The sequence below is a fragment of the Idiotropiscis lumnitzeri genome, chromosome 3, assembly GCF_059441095.1.
Source record: "Idiotropiscis lumnitzeri isolate Australia: NSW breed Sydney's pygmy pipehorse chromosome 3, RoL_Ilum_1.0, whole genome shotgun sequence".
Lineage (NCBI taxonomy): Eukaryota > Metazoa > Chordata > Actinopteri > Syngnathiformes > Syngnathidae > Idiotropiscis > Idiotropiscis lumnitzeri.
Genome location: NC_142393.1, coordinates 2,789,061 through 2,810,547, shown reverse-complemented (window position 1 = coordinate 2,810,547; position 21,487 = coordinate 2,789,061). Strand labels below are relative to the sequence as shown.

Genomic DNA, 21,487 nt, shown 5'->3' with positions numbered 1-21,487 from the left:
GTCAAGCTGACCTCAAACTTGCACTTTAAGAAGAATGTCTGGTGATTTCCTGCCCAGGTTGCTACCTGGGATGAGAAACACATCTGATCTCACCAGTTGGAGAGAATAGCAAGACAGCCGGGTGAGACCAGAAGGATGTGTGATGAAAATAAGTTTTCATGAAATGGGGGACGTGGGTTACACAACTGCTTCATATAATGATAAAGACTTTGTGTGGTGAGTCCACCAGAAGGATCTGTGAGCTGAAATGTCAGAGTTGGTTGGTTTGCAGTCACACAACAGCAGGTAGCAAAATCATGGGTGTCGCTTATGAATTTGTGAAGGGATCAGAATGAATACATGTATTTAGCATTATTACGATTGTATGAAGACAAGGAAATAAAAAACAAAGCATCCGTCTATCCATTATCTGTACTGCTTGTCCTCAGTGTCGTGGGGAAAAAAAACTGAATTTTTAAAATGATTTATTTTAAACTGAAATTGGCTGTCAACCAATTCAGAGTGTACCGCGCCTACTGCCCGAAGCCGGCTGCGATAGGCTCCAGGACGCCCGCGACCCTTGTGAGGATAAGCAGCTTGGAAATTGGATGGATGTTTTTACTGTGACTGATCAAATGACATAAATATAACACATGATTACATTGGTTTCTTTCTGTGGCTTCCTTCAGGCGAGATTCAACAACAGAAGACAAATCAGGGAATCTACGCAAAATCATAACGTTGACAGTATTCATGAATTGGGAACGGATGATGCACTCCAGCAGGCAGGCTTTACCAAAGAAATCAATTGTTACGTCCTTTGGTCTTTCGGAAGCCATAAACACTCTCTGGTAACTCTGACAGAACGTGTCCTGTGTTGACCTGCACTCTCAGATGATGCTGAATGACTTGAGTGACTTTTGACTTTTTAGGAACCGACCACATTGGGTTTTGTACGTTTTCAACACAATTTAAGTGCTGGTGTATCTAAATGATCCTAAACTGGGGTTCCAACTGCAATGTTGCAATGTTTATACTTTTGTATTAGGATACATTTTATATATATATATATATATATATATAAATTAATATTCATTTATGTATTATTAATTAATCACAGCGTCAGTCAGTCAGTTACTTCGGCTTCCGTATTTGCTGAGTATAGCAGCTTGGATCACTACAGACATTACACTCTGAGCTTATTTGTGCGTTCCTAGGTTGTTTGAGTGGTCAAGGCTTTAACCCTGAAAAACAATGACATAATAGTGACATCTGTATCAATATTATATATAGGTTTTGAAATGTAAATGGATACAAATATTGTTTGGTACTGTACATAACATAATATGACAGTATTTCTTCGGCCCGTACTTTCAGAGATGATTTCACGCGGTAATACACGATCTTTGCCATTGGCCTTGTCAACAGATGAATCTGCTTGCCTGTTGTCTCTGCTAGCCTAGCCTAGCATTCGCATTAGGTTCTCCCTCCCACATCAACGCTTGCCGGTTCAACAGCAACCATGAAGAAAATAACGAGCTGCTGAGGATTACTTTTGTGACAGTGATAAAGGTACTCTCACAACCACCGTAAATATGCGCTTGCGTTTTTATTGGAATGAGTTTGCTCGTGGTGGTCGGCTGCAGTTGCTAACATGTTCATGATGATGATGACAGGATGACACCTGCTCGACGTCAGAGTGTGTGTTTTGTTTTGGGAGCTCTCCCGACATGTATCATTTTCTCCTCCCCAACAGACAACGTGTTGGCGAGTGGGTTTTTCATAACATTTTTATGAGGTGCCCATGGAGAAATAAAGCCCACGGATGGAAAGCCAGAGGAGGGGGTAAGGAGCATTAATGTGCTGTTTGTTGGCTTGTGATCACCATGTGACCACCACCCACGGCCGATTGCTGTATTTCTACCAGAGTGTAGTCATAAATCTTTATTTGACAGAGGACAATGCAGTCAAACATAGTTACAAGCTTGCAGTTGATGTGATGGATATAAAATGTACAGCTAATTTTAATTCTCAAGTCCTTTTGGGCGCAATACAATCTAAAATGTTAAATATACATCAATTAAATAGGCCAGACCACACAATAGTTCAATTCATACAACTATGGACACTACAGTGTCATACAAAATGTTCCCTAATTTTCGTTTTATTGCCTCCACTTTCAATGTATCCACACAACACATTCAGTAAATGGTAAATGGTCCTTTCACTAGTATAGCGCCTTTCCACGTATTGAGGCACTCAAAGCAATGAACACTGCTATCACATCTACTTTCTGACGACATACCATCAGGAGCAACTCGGGTCTCTTGCGCAAGGCCACTTCGACATTGTCAAAATGCCCGGGGATCGAATCCACAACCTCTGAGTTGGTAAATAACCACGCTACTACTGAGTCCCATCAGTGACAATGTGCCCCACTACCCCAAATCACGCTGGTGAAAATTCCGTAGGAAATTGCCAAAATTCAATAATTTGGTTTGTGTTGCTGCCATTCTGCCCTGTGCTGATGCACATTTAGCACGTAAAAAAAACTGTCACTGCACGCAATGGTAATTAATTCCTTTTTTTTTTTCTACGGCAGAACCCAAAAAAGGCCAAAGAATTCACATTCTGTATTCTTTTTATTTATTTATATGCACAATATAACACAATGAATGATGACATAAACCATAATCATAAGAAGAGATTGTGCAGATGAGATCGGAAAACAAAGGCAGCCTTTATAACATAACACTCGCCTCATTCTGCAGAGACGTTCACATAACCAATGTCAAATTGACAGCTGAGTATGACATATAGATGTTTAAAAGAAAAAAAAAGACGAGTAAAAGTAGAAGTACTGGTTCAACTCTTGTACATCTATATACATGCAAAAGTACAGACTGTGGATTGTGCTTCAGTACAACAGTCAAAAAATTTTCTTCCGTCAGTTATATGCAATACCCATTTTGGTAACATGGTGCAATGAAAAAGAAAAAAACATCTTGTAAATTATTTTCACAATTTTAATAAATTACGTTGTGCTGTTACAAGTAGAAAATACAGTTATGTTTTCAAATTTATGGAGTAAATGTAAGAAGTTGCAGAGACCTGAAAATTCAATTGCAACTCCATGCAGCTTTGTTTATAGAGCCCTTCAAAATCAGACATCACTCCATACAAAGTGCTGTGCATCAGTACAAAGTATGTTTTTGTTCCCACTTCCCACCACTGACCAAAACTTTAAATTCACTACTAATCTTGCGTAACAATTTTAGTGCCGAGCGAGCACTTTTAACCTCGAAATTATGTGTGTCAGGTCAAAAGGAAACGGAGGCTCCCTGCTCATAATGTTGTTTACAGTGACAGTTTTTGATATGGGCGGAAACGGTAGCCGCCCACGGCGGCAATTTCCGAGAGGCGGCACTGGCACGAGTAAAAGGGGGGAAAAAAACAAAACCTTTCATTCACTACCCGTCAACAATCAATTATTTCAATGACATTAAAGACCTAGTGTGAAGTAAGTTTAAATCTTTTTGTGTCACAAGGAAAGTCATTACACCTAGGATATCCTGGATTATTACCGTTAATTGCCAAAAATTCATGTTAATTCCCAAGGAAAGTTTCCTTCTTGAAAATACGTGGAATTTTGCAACCCTACTTCTAAAACCTGTTCAATAATCATGTGAGCTGACACGTTGCTATCAAATCCTCCCGGATCTCACAGCTCTGGAGATGATGGTGGAGGAGGGCGAGGCCTGCTCCACATTTGGAAGGGCTACTCTTACAGTGTGGCCCCCGAGAAACTGCTCCTTCCCCAGTCTGTTCTCCAGGTCGCTCTGGGTCGAAATCATGGAGTTTTGCTGGTGGAAGGTAAGTATTGTGGTGTTTGCAGTGTTTAAAACGTATGTCTGTGTTTTTAAAGTTCTTGTTGTGCACAATCAGGTGGTCAGGTGTTCACTTTTGGGCACTGTCCATGGAAGCAGAGTCAAGTGGCAGAGTTCGTGGCGCCCACTTTGGAGAGCGCACTCAGTGGACAGCGGGTTGTCGCCGTGGCTGCTGGAAGCTTCCACAGTGGGGCGGTGACCGAGGACGGCGGCGTCCACATGTGGGGCGACAACACTGCCGGACAGTGTGGTTTGTCGAATCTCAGCTCCGTCCCCAACCCGACTCCAATCGCTCTGGCAGACTCTGACTGTTGCTCCTTGCCGACGGTACCTGTACTGGAGCTCGCCTGTGGGGAGCAGCACACCTTGGCGCTCTCGGTCCGTCAGGAAGTGTGGGCTTGGGGCAGCGGTTGCCAGCTGGGACTCGGTGCCACAGCTTTTCCTGTCTGGAAACCACAAAAGGTGGAGCTGCTAGCAGGCAGGTTTGTACTTCAAGTGGCCTGCGGGGCTCAGCACAGCTTGGCTCTCGTGCGCTGCCTGGGCCCGCAGGACATCCAACGGCCCCCCGCGGACAAATGCGGGCGGTGTAAGCAGCTGCTATACACCATGACGGACAAAGAGGATCATGTCATCATCTCTGACAGTCACTATTGCATCCCTTGCTTTGAGTGGTCAAAGGAGGAGGAGAGGCTCACAGCACCTGCTGCAAATCCTGCCTTGAAAATGTCTCCATCAGAGCCTGCCCTTTCTTCCAAAAACTTTTCGCCACCCTCTCAATTGTTGTCTCCGTCACCGATCAATAACAGCGATCCCTCACAATTACAAAATGTGGAGACTCAAGAGTCATCTCTGGCTGGGCTGGAACTGCCTGCTTCCGACCTTGACCTCTCAGGGATGAAGTCTTGCGGGGCTCCAAGTACCAAATCTTCACCTTATCCAGATGAGCAAGCAGTCAAAGAGTACCTGAAGAAGCTTTCTGATAGCACTCAGGCTGAAAAAACACCAAAGGTGACAATTGGAGGGCTACACACCCTGCTGGTGAGTGTTTCTATTTGAAAAAGACACATCTCAAATTATTGATGGGTATTTTAATCCTATTCAGGTTTATGGGTAGTAGGACCCCCCCCCCTCTATCCCAGCACACTTTGGGCGAAAGACAGGCTACTCTCTGGACTGGTAACCAGTTGCTCACAGGGCGTGTTTAGTCAAGCATTCAATTCTATTTAAACCAAAAACAAATTTGTTTTATTTTTGTTTTTCAATGCGGTATTTGCAGGCTCTTCCTGTTCTTCCACGACTTTACTTGCTGGGGCCGTTCCGTACCAAATTACCCCAGAATATCTGAAAATTTGAACAAAGGAGATGTTGAGTTAAATAAAACTTGGTGCACTTGTTGACGGTGATGGCACGACATTAAGTCTCAAATTTGAGGTCAGTTGGAGTAGCAGTTTGAGAGCTACAGCCTGACAAATTTTAAGATTTTCAGCCATCTCAGGAACGACTTGACGAGTTCGTGTTGTGCCATCCTTATCAACAAGTACATCAAGTACATCCGTCCGGCCATTTATTATCCAAGCTGCCCATCCTCACAAGGGTCGCTGGGGGTGCTGTAGCCTATCCCAACTCTCTTCAGTCAGTAGGCGGGGTACACCCTGGACTGATCAAAATCTGCTTGATAACACCCACTGTGTAACTTTTTTCCTCACAATGATCCGGAATGTTGGATTGATCTGACACTCGAAACTGTCCCAATGCGTTGGTTATGAATTAACTGGCAACCAGCCCAGAGTGTACCCCACTTCTCACCCAAAGTCAGATAGGGTAAGAGGCGGAAAAGGATCAGGAGTACAAAATAAAAGAATGAATTTGGTATGATCCAGTTTGTCCGACGTTCATTCCTTCTTTGTTTATATACCCGACTGTCTTTTGTTTGTTTTAGCCCTCAGCAGCCGGACTCATCAGCGCCTCCTCCAACAACCCCCTCAACAACCTGGTTGCCTCATGCGCTTCAGCCGTTGGTGAAAGGGTTGCCTCCACCTACGAGGCGTTGTCCCTCAAAAAAATGATGAGCTTGTATCTTCACACCGGAGCATCGAGGTCAGGCGGGCCGGTCGGGCAAACGGCACCTGATCCCGGAGCGGGTGAGAACACCACCGAGCGTGTCCGAGAGGAAGACTCTGTGCAGGCCAAGAAGAGTTCCAGTACTGGCGACATCCATGAGGAGGAGGCGGAACGCCTGCATCGTTGCCTGTCGCTCCCGGGACTCCTCTCACAGGGTAGATACGCTGTTCACCTCTTATCCTCCTCCTATGGGCTGCTGTGTAAGTACGCCTCGTGCACATGCATGTTGGCGTCAAGTGCATGCTCTGTTGTCACGTTGCGTCCGTTTAACAGCCATTACCTGTACATTCTTTTCTTTCTTATACTCTCATTGTGGTCCACATTTTATTACATTTCTATTTGAGCGTCCCGAATAGATGAACCATCTCACTTTTCTATCCTTGGGGCGCCAGTTGCAGTGGTTTACCTCTGTATTTTTTTCTCTTAATTAACCTGTCCTTTCAGACTAATGTAGTATGATGGATCTGTATGTCCTTTTGCGTAAATTCAAGTCAAATATGTGTCATTAATCCAAAAAAGTCTCAAAGGGCTTCACGTGCCCACAGTTGGCAAATATTAACGACATCCCCTGATCTTAACCCCCAGGAGGGCAAGGAAAAACTTCACCCGTTGTTGTGTAAAAGTGTCTGTTGTCTCTTGAAGTCTCAAGGAGAACTACTGTGTTCTGAGAACCTCCCATTTCTATGTGAACTCATCCTGAAAGAGTGCATGTCGTTTAAAAGCTACATGTCATCACACGAGTTTTTCTTTTGCTTCTGCGCACCTGCAGTGTCCCCACGACTGCTACGTAAGGCTGGCCGTTCTAAGACGGGCGCTGCGGCCCTCCCGTCATCGGGAATGGCAGCCACAGAGGATCAAGAGGTGCTTCCCTCCCTGCAAACCGAAGTGTGGAGCTGGGGCCATGGCGAGCATGGTCAGCTAGGCCATGGCGACAACTTGGACAGGTGGGAATGCCGCTTTCGAGCACGCTGACGAGTGTGTGAGCAGACTGCTCCGTAACACCAACCGTGTGATGTGTGCAGGTCACAGCCACTTTGCATCAAAAGTCTCAATGGGAAGGAGGTGGTGCGAGTGGCAGCCGGTTCTCATCATTCCCTCGCTCTGACTGCCCAGTCTCAGGTCAGTCAAAAGCACTCTCAATACTGTGAAAAGGACATTTCTGAATGTTCGCAAAGAACAGGTCCTAGGCAGAAAGCCTCGACCTCAACTAAAACCACTACAAACGAGTTGTTTGGGGTTGGGCCACTAGGTATGCCACAGAGGTTTTAGGCTGTTTTTACATTCCTGGGGAGAAAAAAAAAGCTTTTGCCCCAAGGAAGAACGTGTGACATCACGGTGAAATGTCCTACGTCGCTGCTTGACTTTGTCTGTCTGTCTGTCTTAAAGTTGTTGTCATGGGGGAGTAACAGCCACGGCCAGCTGGGCCACATGGAGTCCCCCAGCACAGTCCCTCGCCTCGCCAAGGTGCAGTAGACACTTTTTTTCATTTTAATCCATGTCATTAAAGTGTCACCCCACTCGTTTGTCTCCTGCCACAGCTGTCAGAGGGAATCCGGGTGTGGGATGTGAGCGCCGGAGAGCGTCACACGCTACTGCTTGCTGATGGAGACTGCATCCAGCCCATCATTTATTACAGTGGCGAGCAGGTGAAAGACGGCACCCCGGATTGTGGCAAACAGGAAGAGGGAGAGGAGAAGGAGAAGGAATCATCTGACGCCTACACACAGCAGCCTGTTCTGCTTCCCTTCTGCATGAATGTAAGAACAAAATGTTTGCTTTTTTGTCCTGTCGACATCTCCCCCTTTTTCTTTTTTTTTACTAATTTACGTCAGCCCCCCTGACCTCAAACCATGGTGTTGTCTTAAGGCCTCAACGTTGGCCATCAGAAAGTTGGTACACGCCATCTGTGTGGTGTAGCACGCCACATTAAAAAATCGGAGCCATTGTTAGGGCGTCTGGGGTGTGGCACGGGCTGTCGGATTAAATGAGCCTCAGTGCTTGGCGGTTTGCAAGTGAATCAGTGCACTGGACAGGAACCGGAAGTGACGAATGCAGAAAATCTAGAAAAAATTCCCCTTCTCAAGAATGGACACAACGGCTGGCCTGACAAAAGTGCGCGTAAACGAAGTAATCTTTCTCATTCACAAAATACCGCCCTTATCTCCGTCAAAGGCTACGCAGTGACTATCGCCGCCGATGGCATGCAGGGGTACAACTTCTCACGCATGAGGTCCAGACTAGTTGGCATCTCTATCGGCTTTTGCAGTGTGTTCTTCAGTCATTTTCCGGTCCGACGTGCCAACTTCTAGGCCGACGTGACAGTTGGCCAAGACGGCTGACACCGATTGGTGTGCAGAGGGCTTTAGATTTCTTGTGTTCCCCAAATGGGTTTTGAATGACGGGTACGGGTACGATGGAATGCTGATTTTGTTTGTTTGGGTCTTTTTGCTTCTGATTGCGTGTGATTTTCTTATTTCCATTCTTATTTTTTTTTTCTGTGAAAGCACTTTGTCTGCTCGTGACGACGGGGTTTTAACGCATGTTTCTGTTTCCCAGTTAGGATTTGTGAGCAACGTTATTGCTGGTGGCCAGCAGTGCATGGCACTGTCAGACAAGAATGTGATGGGCTTCATCGCCAGCCTCCATGAGCTGGCGTCCGCTGAGAGGAAATTCTACTGCAAATTTTGTAGCATCAAGACACAGGTCTTAAGCCCCTTGCTGGGTCTTGGTAAGAGTGACACATGCAAGAGAACAGTCCCCCCCACTCTCTCCTCATCTCATGGTTAATGATTTGCATGTATTTATTTTGCAGAATCTCTGAGTGCCAACCTTGGCCCGGTGATCTTTAAACTAATGCGGACGCTTGCCAGTCAGTTTGGGCACTTGTGTCACCTGACCGGCCAGCATGCAGTCAGTCTCACCAGCAACCTCCGGCGCAGCCGCACTATTAAAAGTCTATTCATCCTCGACCACACCAGAATCTTCCTGGACTCCTACAATGAGTATGTGTTCATAATCAATAACTGACCATTTAAAGTCTTGATCAGGTCTGATGTACAATATAATCATCATCATCATCATAATAATGGGGGTTTTTATGCTCACATCTTTGAAGATACAGCAGCACGTTGGATGACTTCCAGGTGATGGGAGGCTACCTGGCCCTAACGAAACCCTCGCTGTGAGTACTTTGTCATAAGGAAACCTTTCAATAAAAATGTTCAGATGTGCTTTTGAAGTAATATAATGTGTCCCAAAAATATGTGTAGACTAACAACAGTGTCGGTTCTCGCTTAAAGCAGCGCAAAAAAAACTTAGAGGAATAAGATGAGTGACAGGGAAATTCACTGGTTGCATTGACTAAGCCAATGCTCTATCATTGAAAGAAATAATTACTTGATAAATTAAATTTAAAAAAAAGTTCTTTACAAATAGGTCTGTAGGGCATTCTCTTAGAATAATTTTAAACACAAGATCTATTTATTTAGGTTTTCCTTTTTTCATGGTAAAGAATGACATTCACTAGAATTGAAAATGCCTTTTTTTGTGTTGCGTAATATGCTCAAAGACGGTCAAGCAAGAGTGTGTGCAGCATGCATTTCCAAGGAAAGTCCTTTAAAACCTGTAAAACAGATTTACACATTTACACTGGCTAAAGCGGACAAGACCAAGAATGTGCACGCAAACCCCGGCTGGTTATATTTTGGATATTTAGCTACGCTAATCATTTGATAAGTGTAAGGAGGCAGCCACGCATCGATGTTTACACCTCCCACACCCCACGGCTAACAACAGCTTTTGGTCGCTAAACAGACGACGTTAGCACAACAAAATTTGCTTCTTACCGGCGATTTGGTCCCGGGATGCCTGGCTGTTGCCACTCATGCACGTACGCGTCCACCACCGCTTGCAGCCAATTCATGAAGCAGTAAACGTTGCAGCCCGAGTCGACGTCGATTTCGGATAATCTCATTGATGAACCCTGGTGGTGGTCTTCTTGAACTGTGCGCATCGCGGAGTGGCATGTGCTTTTAGTCGGGGCCGCTTAAGGAGCATCAATGTTCAAAAGTTCATCATCAGAATGTTGGTCAAAGTCAAAGCAAATTGACATGCTTTAATTTTTAAGTTTAAAACATAAACCACATATCGTCATTCCAAGTAAGTGGAATAGACAGTATATTATTTTCTCGAATGCAGCATCTGACAGAAAAGAGTGTGTGATTCTTGATTGATTTGTTGATTTCTATTAACAAGCTATCCTTTTCTCTGAAGAGATTTTTTTGGAAAGAGCCCTGAGCTACTCCAGAAGTTGGCAGAGTGCAGTGAGGGGAACCTCGCCATGGTGGACCTGCTGGCAGCGCTCTTCTACCTCCCAACATTTCATCTCCAGGAGTATGGACGACTGCTGCTCAAACTGGCCACGTGCTTTGAAGTAGTAGGTCAACTGGTAGGACCGCCTCATACTGAGCCACGCGCTGAAACTGACTCAATTGTTGTGCGGCGGTTTTGTAACTACTTCTCATGAATGGCGCACCGTCGGCCGCTAGTTTTGCTTTGATTCAAAGTTTGAATCGCCAGTTAGCCGCGTCACGTCACATAAGTGCCTGTAACAGCCAATCAAAACTACGCATGACATTTTTTTTCTGGGTGCTATGCAATACAGTATGCTGTATTTAATATGGTTTAAAATAATACTCAACCGTATTTATGTTTTCATATGAAGCCTCCCGGTGGAGAGAAAACAAAGCGTGCAGTCCGTGAATGGGGCGATCGGTCTTTGTCAACGTTGTTCTTTACGTTATTGTCGGCCATTTTCTTAGCATTTCGCTTCTCCTTTGTCAATCACAGCATCAGTGCCGTGTTATTTTCAGTAAAGCATTTTGCTTGAGAGCCTCAAGCCGAAATCAAGGTTGCAGTTTGTCTGTTGCAGGGCGTCAATAGATAGAGTTCTGCAGTCACTTGGTGTGGCCCGACCTGTAATTTATTTATCTATTTAGGATTCTCGAGTTTATTCGCGTTTGACCTTGTCACTCGGTGGGCGGTTGACCTCGGGAAACTGTTTTGCCCGTAATCAGAGTTTGATTTCTCTAGTTGAAACGTGTGTGTCTGCGTCTGTGTGCCTGTCGCATTTGCTTTCTCAGTGCTCCAACGAATACCAACGACTGCAGGAGAGCTGCTCCGAGTTTGAAGCTTTGGATCTTCTGCTGAAGAAGAAGAGGAAGGAAGCTGAATACACGTTTCTCTTCTGGAAAGGCTTCCCCGGCAAGATGACGGTAAAAGAGCCTGTTTCTTGGCCAAAATTGGGTATCAAGATATTCCTGGGTCCTATCCCAGCTGACTTTGGGTGATTACAAAAATCAAAAATCTTGTAGACTACAGGGAAATAAGTTTCCAAGTGTGCAACTACCCTTTAGTAATGTGTAAAAAAAAAATATATATATATATAATGGGAAGTCAAATCAAGCATTTTCTTTCAAATATATTCTATGCGCCCCCACAAGTCTAAACACGGCATTCTGATTACTAGTGCGTTTGTGGAATGTGAATTAAGCAGCAAAATCAAGGCATTTTTATCTTCTCACGGGGCGGCCATTTTGCCACTTGCTGTGGACTGGCTATGACATCACAGCAGCTCAGGTAACAACTAATCACGACTCACCAGCTTTCTGGGTGTGTTCTTGAATTTGGCGCCATTTTCAGTCGACAGCAAGTGGCAAAATGGCCGACCTCTGAGATGGATAAAAAACTGCTGGATTTTGCTGCTTAATTGATGTTCCACAAACTGTGGAAAATTGTTGTTTAATATTCAAACTGCATAATGTTACAGTGGCCTACAATAAAACCTCCCTCACTTCATTTGTGATCAATACTCCCCAATATGACATCAATTGAATGATATTGATGCCATATTGATGTTGGGCAACTTGGTGGCTTCAATGAACCTCACATACATAGTGTACATGTCTCTGCGCGGTTTAAGTTTTATTTTTCCCTTGATTTGTCATTGATAGGACTCCCTGCGAAAGGCTCACCGCCGTCTCATCTGCGAGAGTAGCAACAAAGCTCTGACGCTGCAGAATGCCGGAAGGTTCTCTGTCAACTGGTTCATCCTTTTTAATGACGCTCTTGTCCACGCACAGGTCAGCTCCGCACAAACGAGCACATGCACTCTTTCGCTTCTTGTAACCTGTTGTGTTTTCAAGCTTTTGTGTGTGCTTGCCCTCATGCTCTCAGGGCATGGCGCCTTGTAAAAATCTCGTAAGTATGAAGCTCTGTGGCATGATTGTGTGTGTGTGTTTGATACCGTGTGGACACCGTGGAACAAAAAAAGGACAGGGACTTGTCGACCTTGCCTGGGAATCTCAGAATGTTTAAAAGAAACACGATTGTGATAAATGGCGTCCATTATTCTCTGTGACTCTTTCCCAGGAACTGTTAGAGGATTCTCGACTTAGGTCTTAGAGGAAAACCAAAGACAACTGAACAGAAGCCTCGTTTCATACCCTTGGTTCACAATGCTGCGTTTGTGTGATGCCGCAGCTTGTTTAGTCATTTGACAAAATCAAACTCAGTTAACCTGTCGCTGACGTCAACGGTTTCAAGCTTCTATTTGTTTACCGATAAGGGATTAGATGGCCACCTCTTTGGCACGTATTCATTTAAAAAACAAAAATGCTTTCTTAAAGGCCGCTCTTTTGGATGGCAATTTTATTTATTTATTTTTTTAAGTCCGCAGTGAGTCTGTCTGATGAACATCCCCTTCCCATCTCTGCCCATTGTCATTTCCTCCCTCCCCCACCCTGCTGTCAGTGTTGGGCAAAAACAAAATCTCTGGCAACAGCACTCATCTGAACCTGAACAAAATTAAAGGAGCATGTCTGCGTTGCATGATTCATAGCGCTTATCATCTGACTGACCTTGATGTCCTCCTCCCTCGCAGTTCTCCACCCATCATGTTTTCCCCTTGGCCACGCTGTGGGTGGAGCCTATTCCAGAAGACAACACTGGCCTGTAAGTGACTTCTTTTGACTTGTAGTTTTATCAATAAAGATGCTTTTATCACACTGAAATTATACATTGTTCTTTGAGGAGTTACGGACTGAAACTGATCACACCAGAAGAGATGTTCACCCTGTTAGCCAACTCCGCCATGGAGAAGGTAGATGAAATGATGAAGTCATAATGACTGTTGATGAAGACTTGTTGGAAGTCGTCATTTCCAGAGCTCACTTCACAGGCCAAGTGGATCCGCTGCATTAACCAAGCAGTGGCTCAGGCCCTCAGCTTAGGAGAGGGACAAAATGTTGAGCCTCCCATTTGTAGGAGTGCCACCTACACGTTTTACAAAGACGGACGGCTAAAAGAGGCTAAATATGAAGGCCGCTGGCTGGCCGGAAAGCCCCACGGAAGGTATGACTTGTCGACTTGTTTTTTTTTTTTTTTAAATACAAAAACAAAACTGCTGATCGGTATTATTTCTCTTTTCAGAGGTGTGATCAAATGGCCTGATGGGAGGATTTACACAGGCTCGTTTAAGAATGGACAGGAGGATGGGTGAGTTTGAGCCAACATGAAGCATGGATGACATGCCGCATCCTGGCCTCAAGATATTTTTGTTTGTTTTAGTTTCGGTGAATTTGTGGCTCCAAATAAGACCCTGAACAAAAACGATCACTATCAAGGTCACTGGAAGGACGGCAAAATGCATGGTGTGGGCACATACAGGTGGGCATGTTCTTTGGACATGAGCTTTGACAACACTTCTGACTTATGTTTCTTGTATTTGTAGCACAGTAAGGTAAGCAGCATATTTGAAACATATTTAACTGCACTGATTTTTATTAATGCAAGCTACAACACTCAAATATACTTTGTTGTATTTAAATACATTGTACATTTTTTAATTTCTCAAGGAGAAATTTAACCTGATGTTAAACATGAATTTATTATTATTTCAAATTATCATTTTTTTTCCCCAAATGTATTTATTTATTGAGCGCAGATTTTAAAAAATGGCCAATTAATCGGTTTGACCCTATTTTCTATGCGCAGATATGCCAGCGCCGAGGTCTACGATGGATCCTACCAGGAGGGCCTACGGCACGGCCATGGCATGCTGCGCAGCGGCAAGCTCAACACCTCTTCGCCCAGCGTATTCATTGGCCAGTGGGTTCACGACAAAAAGACTGGCTATGGCGTCTTTGACGACATCACCAAGTACGTTGCGCTGTCTTTTTGAGTGTGCTGGAGTTTCCTGTTTAAACTCACAGTCAGAGCTTCGTGTGTGTGTTCGCCCTATCAGGGGCGAGAAGTACATTGGTATGTGGCAGGACAACATGCGGCAAGGCACCGGGGTCGTAGTCACGCAGTTTGGCCTTTACTACGAAGGATCCTTCAAAGACAATAAAATGATGGTAGGAGCAAAGATGAGAGGATGGTGGGAAAAGTAGCCACATAATTCAATGTCCAACACCTAAAACGGAAGTCAAGTCATTTTCAAATCAAATTTTCTTTCTCAATGTGCTCCCGCTAATCCAAGCATGGTAGTCTGATCAATATTTTAATATAAGAATTAATTAAAATAATCCACTTTTTTTTTTCTTCCATCTAAGGGTCAGATAGCTGCCATTTTGTCCTGTACTTTCGCTTGCTATCGCCAGAAATTGAGGTCACAGTGCCCACGAGCTCGTCTTGCAAACGTCACGTCACCAAGCCCAGAAAACAGGTGAGCTGTGACGTTCTCGAGCTGAGGCCGTCGGCACTTTGACGTCAATTTCAGTTGACCAGCAGGTGGCAGTACAGTACAAAATGGCCGCCTCCTGAGGTGGATAGAACAAATCCGCTTCCAACTTCCGCTTTCGGTGTTGCTTTTGGACATTGAATTATCTGACTACTACGATCACTTGTGTTTTACGTCAACCAGAAGTTGACAGTTTCGGAATGTGGTTCTCTCAGGTCATATTTGAATGCAAGAGAGTCATTTGCTTATAAAAACTGATTACTTCTAATCAACTCCAACAACTCCCCCATAGAACACACTCAAAACAATCAAAGGTTCACACGTGATAAGACAAACATGGCATGCAGAGTGAGGTGCGGGGTTTTGTCTTTCAGGGCTCTGGAATCCTTCTCTCCGAAGACGATACAACATACGAGGGAGAGTTCTCTGATGACTGGACCCTTAACGGCAAGGTGATTATGAAGTTGCCATCGCTTCTTCTCACTATGATTGTGGGACAGATGTAGCCTGTCACATCTGACTTTGAGCTTGATGTTTGTCATCATATCATCGAGATACACACGACTGTGGGGTTTAAATGCTTATTGCCTTCAACTTTAGTGTGCAGCGTCACTCGCCCCTATTGTTTTTTTCTTTTCCCTGCTTTCCTTTTCTGACCAATCTTCTTTGGCTTTATCGGTCTCCCTTCTCAGTTTGTTATTAAATTCACAACTCGGTTCCAGTTCTTTCTTCCAAGGTTTACTGACTTGAAGGTTATCCCACCCTTTACAAACATTGACGTTGCTGTCTTCTTAATTTGAGAATATTTGATTCGTGCTTTCTTCAGATTTCTCTTGGGCTGTTTTTTTCTTTCAGTATTTTGATTATTTTTTTCTGGTTTGTATTTTAATCCATTTAAGAGCTAATTTGCATTGCTTCGTGGTGGTTTGAGTTAACATCAACTGATTTGGAAGTGTTTGCTCATTTTTATTGCATTTCTGTACTGCTGCTTATAATAATTTGTGTATCATCCAGTATCTCCAGGGTTTTTCCATGTTTATCACCTTCTCTTATGCTGGTTGAACCAAGTGTTTTTTTTTTTTTCTGTAAGGTCATATTGCGTACAAAATGTTCCTTTCCTACCTAAAGATAAAGCTAAAGATAGCTTTACCTCACCTAAACCTGTCTTCCAGGCCACATTCTCCAACTTCCATCCTGACCTTCTCCATCACACTTAACCTAGCCTTTCTTCATCCCCATTCAGATAATTCAATAGTTGTCACTTGTGAACTCTCCCATTCCTTTCCATTTTACTTGACATAAATATAATGATGAGATGATCCCAGGACACAAGAATGTTCTCAAATGTGTGACCTTAGGGAGTGCTGACGATGGCCAATGGCGATTACCTGGACGGGTCCTTCAATGGTGAATGGGGTGCCGGTCCCAAAGTAACTGGCTCGTACTTTAAGCCACACCTGTTTGAAACTGACAAGGAGAAGTTTCGATCTGTGTAAGTTCACCTTAAGTTACTTGAATGTGCCGAGTGTGTCGTGTGTGTATATAAATGAATGGACTATTACTGTCAGGAGTGTAGCCAGGGTGACACAACATTTCACTGAGGGGAGGCCAAAGGGGAACGCACACGTAGGCTCCCCTCTCTAACTGAGAAGTCATTGTTTAGCATACTAACCAGGAAATAAAATGCACACATTCAGATACTTGATCAACACACTCATACTGACAGGATCAAGTCCAAGTAAAAAGCAACATTTTGCAGAGTTTAATGCCACTTTTTTTCCCTCTATACACTCCATCCCTCTGCTCCATCACTCCATCTCAAGCCAACCGGCCGAGACAGATGGTTATCCCACACAGCTTTATGGATTTCTGATTCATATGCGCTTTAACCTGTTCATTTGCAAAGCGTCTTGCCAAATCATCTCATGTGAACTGGCACCATCTAAATGAAATTGTGTGTTTGTGTGTATTACACGTGTCAGGAAGCTGGGCCGTCTGTGTGTGAGCGCTGAGGAGAAGTGGCAGGCGGTGTTTGACGAGTGTTGGCACCAACTTGGCTGCGAGGCGCCTGGGCAGGGAGACAACTGCAAGGCGTGGGAAAATATTGCAGTGGCCCTCACCACCAACCGACGACATATTCTGGACAGGTGGATGGTGATTTTTTCTTCTTGTTGAAGCTCGAGACACCTTAATCGTTTCCTTCCGTCACATTTGATTTCATAAAAATGTTTGTGCATCTCTCAGTCCAGAACTTCTGTCTCGAAGTCATAGCAGAACTCTGGAGAGTTTAGAGGTCATCCCTCAGCATGTCGGCCCCATTACGATGGAGCGATATCATGCAATCCATCTTTACCTCATCAAGGTATTGCCCCTTTGACCGTATTGTCGCCTACAGTGGAACCCCTGAAGTCTCGCGCTCCTGAGGTCATGCAATTCTACCCTCACTTTCCGTAAAAAAAACTCTCTAATCATTGGAGTTTGAATCAGCCTGCTTTGTGCGGGTTTCGCAGTTTTTCTGTGGCAAAAGAAAGACCAACCTAAGCACCGAGTGCTAAAAGAACAAGACTTTACTGCATGTTGCTAATACATGGAGCCAAATTAAATGTAGTAAAACTACGGCATCACCGTATACATCGTCACTTATCATTGATCGATTGATTGATAGATAGATGGGCACTGGAGTTGATTTCTTAACGGGGAGTTTGAGTGTTATTGACCATGGGGGTTCCACTGTATTAACCTGCTGAAAACCAGTCAAGGCGGCATAAAACCTAATTTGTCATCTTGGCAGGCATGTGACACCCCGCTGCACCCACTCGGCAGGCTCGTGGAAGCCTTGGTGGCGGTCTATAGGATGACGTATGTTGGCGTCGGCGCCAACCGCCGACTCCTGCCGCAGGCCGTCAGCGAGTTGAAGTCTTATCTTAACCGCATCTTCCAGATCGTAAGGTAGTGAAGTCCAGTCGTGTCAATTTTATTGAACCACATGCGTCACATATTAAAGAAAATCATGTGAACGCCACATAAGCAAGCACTTGGCAATGAAGAATAAAAATTGTTTTGAAAGGTTTTTTTTTTTTCTGTCCTTGGTTTGCATGGCATCTTTGTGCAGGTTTCTGTTCCCAGACTTGCCAGAAGATGGAGGTATTATTCGAGAGCAAGCCAACCTTCAGGAGAAGGAGTCAGATGTGCCAGTTGAAAGCTTGTCGGAAGATGAAGTCTCCAAGCAGAATTTGAACCTGAAGATGGAGCAGTCCCTCCGCAGCCACGTGGTGAGCAGCTTGGCTCTGCTGCTTCCGGTTCTGTTGCCCCGCCTCTACCCGCCGCTCTTCACCCTCTACGCACTTGACAAAGAGCGAGAGGACGATGTCTACTGGGAATGCGTCCTCCGCCTCAACAAGCAGACCGACCTGGCCCTGCTCGCTTTTCTGGGTGTCCAGCAGTATGTCTCGCAATATCAGCAAGCGTCGGTTACATGCACTTTTAAATCTTTCCCTCGTTTTCTTTCAGAAAGTTTTGGCCTGTTTTAGTCGTCATACCAGCACCAGCTGAAAACCTGCAGGTAGTTTGGCTTGTTTACTTTTGGTTCTTAGCATACATCTCCAGAAGTAGTAATAATAGTGTTTGTGTCTTATCCAGGTTCTGTCTACCACCAAGGATACTTGCTTTGGTTCTGCAGTAGAAACGCTGCAACAAATCAGGTTTGTCCAGTTTAGCGATCGCTGCTACAGTGATACCCTTTGAAATCATTTTGATGAAACAAAATAACACTGTTGTAAAATATAAATATTAGCGCTGTAATTGATTTTCTGTTGAAAATGTACAAAAACAGATTTTTTTAAAAACTCTTCTCAACACAGATGTGGACAAATATGCTTACCTAATGCAAATATACTATCTTTATTATTGCAACATTTCAAATTTAAATTCAACAAGAAATAACAGATGTGCATTGACTGTAAAATCGGTCCTATAAAACTAAACACGCAAACTTTGTATTTTTTAAATCTACATAAAGTTCGTGTTACAAAAAAATAGCTTTGTTCAAATAATTGCCTCCTAAATGCAAACACACAATGTAAAACACACTGATGGGTTAACAAAAATTTGCCCCAAAAATTGAGGTATTCTATATTCCTTCCAATAAATAGTCACACAAGCACTGGAGGAACACATGCAGACCGATAACCTATCGGTCATCACTCACATGCATTTTTTCTACTCGGTGGAAAATTAGTTGTAGTAATGCGGTGCAATTGTGATGTTTAACTAACGTAACGGGTGCACCTCACTGCCCCTAAGCGGCCAAGACGCACACATCAGAGACAGCGCACAAAGGCACACACAGAACAGGGCAGTACAAGGCCAAGTTAGGGTTGTGCGTTCATCGGGCCATGAAGGGAATTTGTGTCAAATTCAACTCTCTTCAATTGATATACAATTATAAAAACAATAAAATGCAAATAAAAATTGCTTCTTTTTTTTTAAGCGTAATCAAGATAAAGGTTATTTGAGCATGAGCATCTCCATGCTCCTTGCAAGTGTATTCATTTTGTATACATTATGTATTACTTATATTCTTTTCTTTTTTGTATTTACTTTTGTCAAGTTTCCTTTGTCCTTGGGTTTCAGCACAACCTTCACCCCATCAGACAAGCTGCATGTGATCCAGCTTACCTTCGAGGAGATCACAAAAGAAGTGCAGTCACTGCTGAAGCAAGACTTCCTGTGGTCCATGGATGACCTATTTCCTGTTTTCCTCTACGTGGTGCTGCGTGCTCGGTGAGCGCAAACTTTTGGGGCTTCATTATATCCACTTTAAAAGTAGGTTACCCGTAGGACAACGACAGGCCTCTAAATACTATCCTTTGTGCAACATCAGAATCAGGAACCTTGGGTCAGAGGTCAACCTGATCGAAGACCTGATGGATCCTTGCGTCCAGCATGGAGAGCACGGAATCATGTTCACCACTCTGAAGGTAACCTTGACTTGCATCTTTCAGTTATTCCGTGCTCTTACTGCAATTTACTTTGATCACAAATCAACTTTTCCTTTTTTCCTTGTCCTTCTGCAGGCCTGTTACTACCAGATCCAGCATGAGAGGATCACTTAATGCAGCAGCTTCTTCTTCTTTCACTGACGCGTGCGCCGTGGCTCCTCCCCCGCCATCAGCCTGTCACGGGGGCTCAGCTGAGGTCGCTAAGCGCTCCATCTGCTGCTGACATTTATAGGAGACCACCTTCCCCCCTTTGTGACCGTGAGCGGCTGCCAGAGTGCTGTTACCGCCATATACAGTATGCACTACGTCCAACTGTCCACATTTTTCTGGGTGGCAAGCCGCATTGTTACGTGGGAGAACAACACTATAGTAATTCCTCTTGTCTTTGTGTCAGAAGACATGATTCGTTATTTATCCTACAAGGTGTCTGCGAGATGTTTGCAGCCTGTAAAGCAATTCAAGCCATATTTCTATCGACCGGTGCTCAAGGTATGAAAAATAAAAATAAAATGGCCCGGAAAGCATACTGAAGTTTACCCAATTGACTCAAAACCTGATGATGCATGCAATCGGCGTTGAAGTTGAAGTTTACTGCTCTTTTTGTCAACAATCACTACACTCATCGCGGCTTTGTCCTAAATGGGCTTGAGAGGGATTATTTTGTGTTCGCTGATGATTTAACTGTGGAAGTGATTTCAGCCACTGCTGAAACCTTCCTGTGAATGACACTAAAAACAGATGCAATTTTTCCTCAGCTCATGTATTTCTCAACTTGAATGATAAGCTGTGTACAGTGGATATAAAAAGTCTGCACACTCCTACTCAAATGCCAGGTTCTTGTGATTGGGGGGGGGCTAATTATGATAAATCACCTCAAAACTTTTTTCCACCGTTAATGTGAGGTGGCATGGCACAGTGGTCGTCTCCCAACTCAAAGGTTGGAGGTTTGATCCCCGTCCAGTGTGACCATGTCGAAGTATCCTTTAGCATGATAGTGTACCCTCAGTCGCTCCTGATGCTGCATCATTAGTTTGTAAATGAGGGAACTGTGAAGTGCTTCGAGTGCTGACGGTAGAAAAGCGCTAGACAAATGAGAGCCCATTTACTGTGACAAATAGAGCGAATTTGAACAATTTATTGTAATGCATTTCGAGGGTTCAAAGTAAAAATAATGTGGTTGCGCAACTGTGCACACCCTATTTAAATGGGAATCTGTCTGCGTTCAAAACACAGACAGTACCTCAGACTTGTCCATTAAAGACTCGAGACTTGACTCGGATTCTGTTGTGACTCTTGGACATTACGAGTCTGTGGTGTGGATTATTCTTGCATCATTGGATGTTGTTGTCATGGTCCAATAAAATTTGAGTTGCACAGATCATAGGTAACATTTTTTTTTTTTTAATCTGGCATTTGATCAGAGGTGTACAAACGACTCACTACGGCATATGTGTTGATGTAACACTGACATGAAGAATATGTTCTACAAATGCTGAAGTTAAGATGAATTTAAGGCCTGGTTGCCACTAAATGATGACTTTAAACACCAAATTTGTTCATGAAGCTCTCTTTTAATATCCTCATGGAAACCCAATGATATGTGACAATAAAAAGCTATGTTTTGTTGTACATGAAACCAAGCTAATCGTTTACCCAATGTTTGTTCTCTTCAATATTTGAAGGATTTAAAATTGAGCTGCTTATCACGTGAGGAGAACAAGTCAGGCTGAAGAAAGAAATCCGTAGTTTGTCTGACCACT

General features: G+C 43.9%; 1 protein-coding gene across 9 annotated transcripts; it reads left to right on the top strand.

The window, feature by feature from the left end:
* The first annotated feature begins 1,380 nt into the window (after positions 1–1,380).
* On the top strand, positions 1,381–21,384 carry als2b (alsin Rho guanine nucleotide exchange factor ALS2 b). 9 transcript variants are annotated; one of them, XM_088292111.1, is made up of 34 exons: positions 1,381–1,551; positions 1,736–1,824; positions 3,707–3,852; positions 3,925–4,904; positions 5,806–6,142; positions 6,757–6,931; positions 7,010–7,106; positions 7,374–7,451; positions 7,526–7,744; positions 8,544–8,715; positions 8,800–8,989; positions 9,103–9,168; positions 10,260–10,422; positions 11,129–11,260; positions 11,999–12,127; positions 12,222–12,245; positions 12,928–12,998; positions 13,080–13,146; positions 13,225–13,397; positions 13,476–13,541; positions 13,614–13,712; positions 14,040–14,204; positions 14,290–14,401; positions 15,102–15,179; positions 16,086–16,219; positions 16,710–16,874; positions 16,972–17,089; positions 17,519–17,676; positions 17,840–18,169; positions 18,238–18,289; positions 18,367–18,428; positions 19,360–19,509; positions 19,610–19,706; positions 19,803–21,384. In XM_088292111.1, the coding sequence occupies exons 2-34, from the start codon at positions 1,805–1,807 to the stop codon at positions 19,839–19,841; spliced, it is 5,064 nt and encodes a 1,687-aa protein (XP_088148237.1). In that variant the 5' UTR covers positions 1,381–1,551; positions 1,736–1,804; the 3' UTR covers positions 19,842–21,384. The 9 variants fall into 9 exon arrangements, with proteins under 9 accessions (XP_088148237.1, XP_088148231.1, XP_088148230.1 ...); XM_088292105.1 differs by having other exon boundaries at positions 5,806–6,187; XM_088292104.1 differs by having other exon boundaries at positions 5,806–6,187; positions 13,077–13,146.
* The last annotated feature ends 103 nt before the right edge of the window (positions 21,385–21,487 follow it).

Coding starts and splice junctions, on each gene's coding strand:
- als2b (XM_088292103.1), top strand. CDS start 1,805: ATGGAAAGCCAGAGGAGGGG. Junction 11,261..11,998: donor GCTTCCCCGGCAAGATGACG/GTAAAAGAGCCT, acceptor TGTCATTGATAG/GACTCCCTGCGAAAGGCTCA. Junction 16,875..16,971: donor CGACGACATATTCTGGACAG/GTGGATGGTGAT, acceptor TGCATCTCTCAG/TCCAGAACTTCTGTCTCGAA.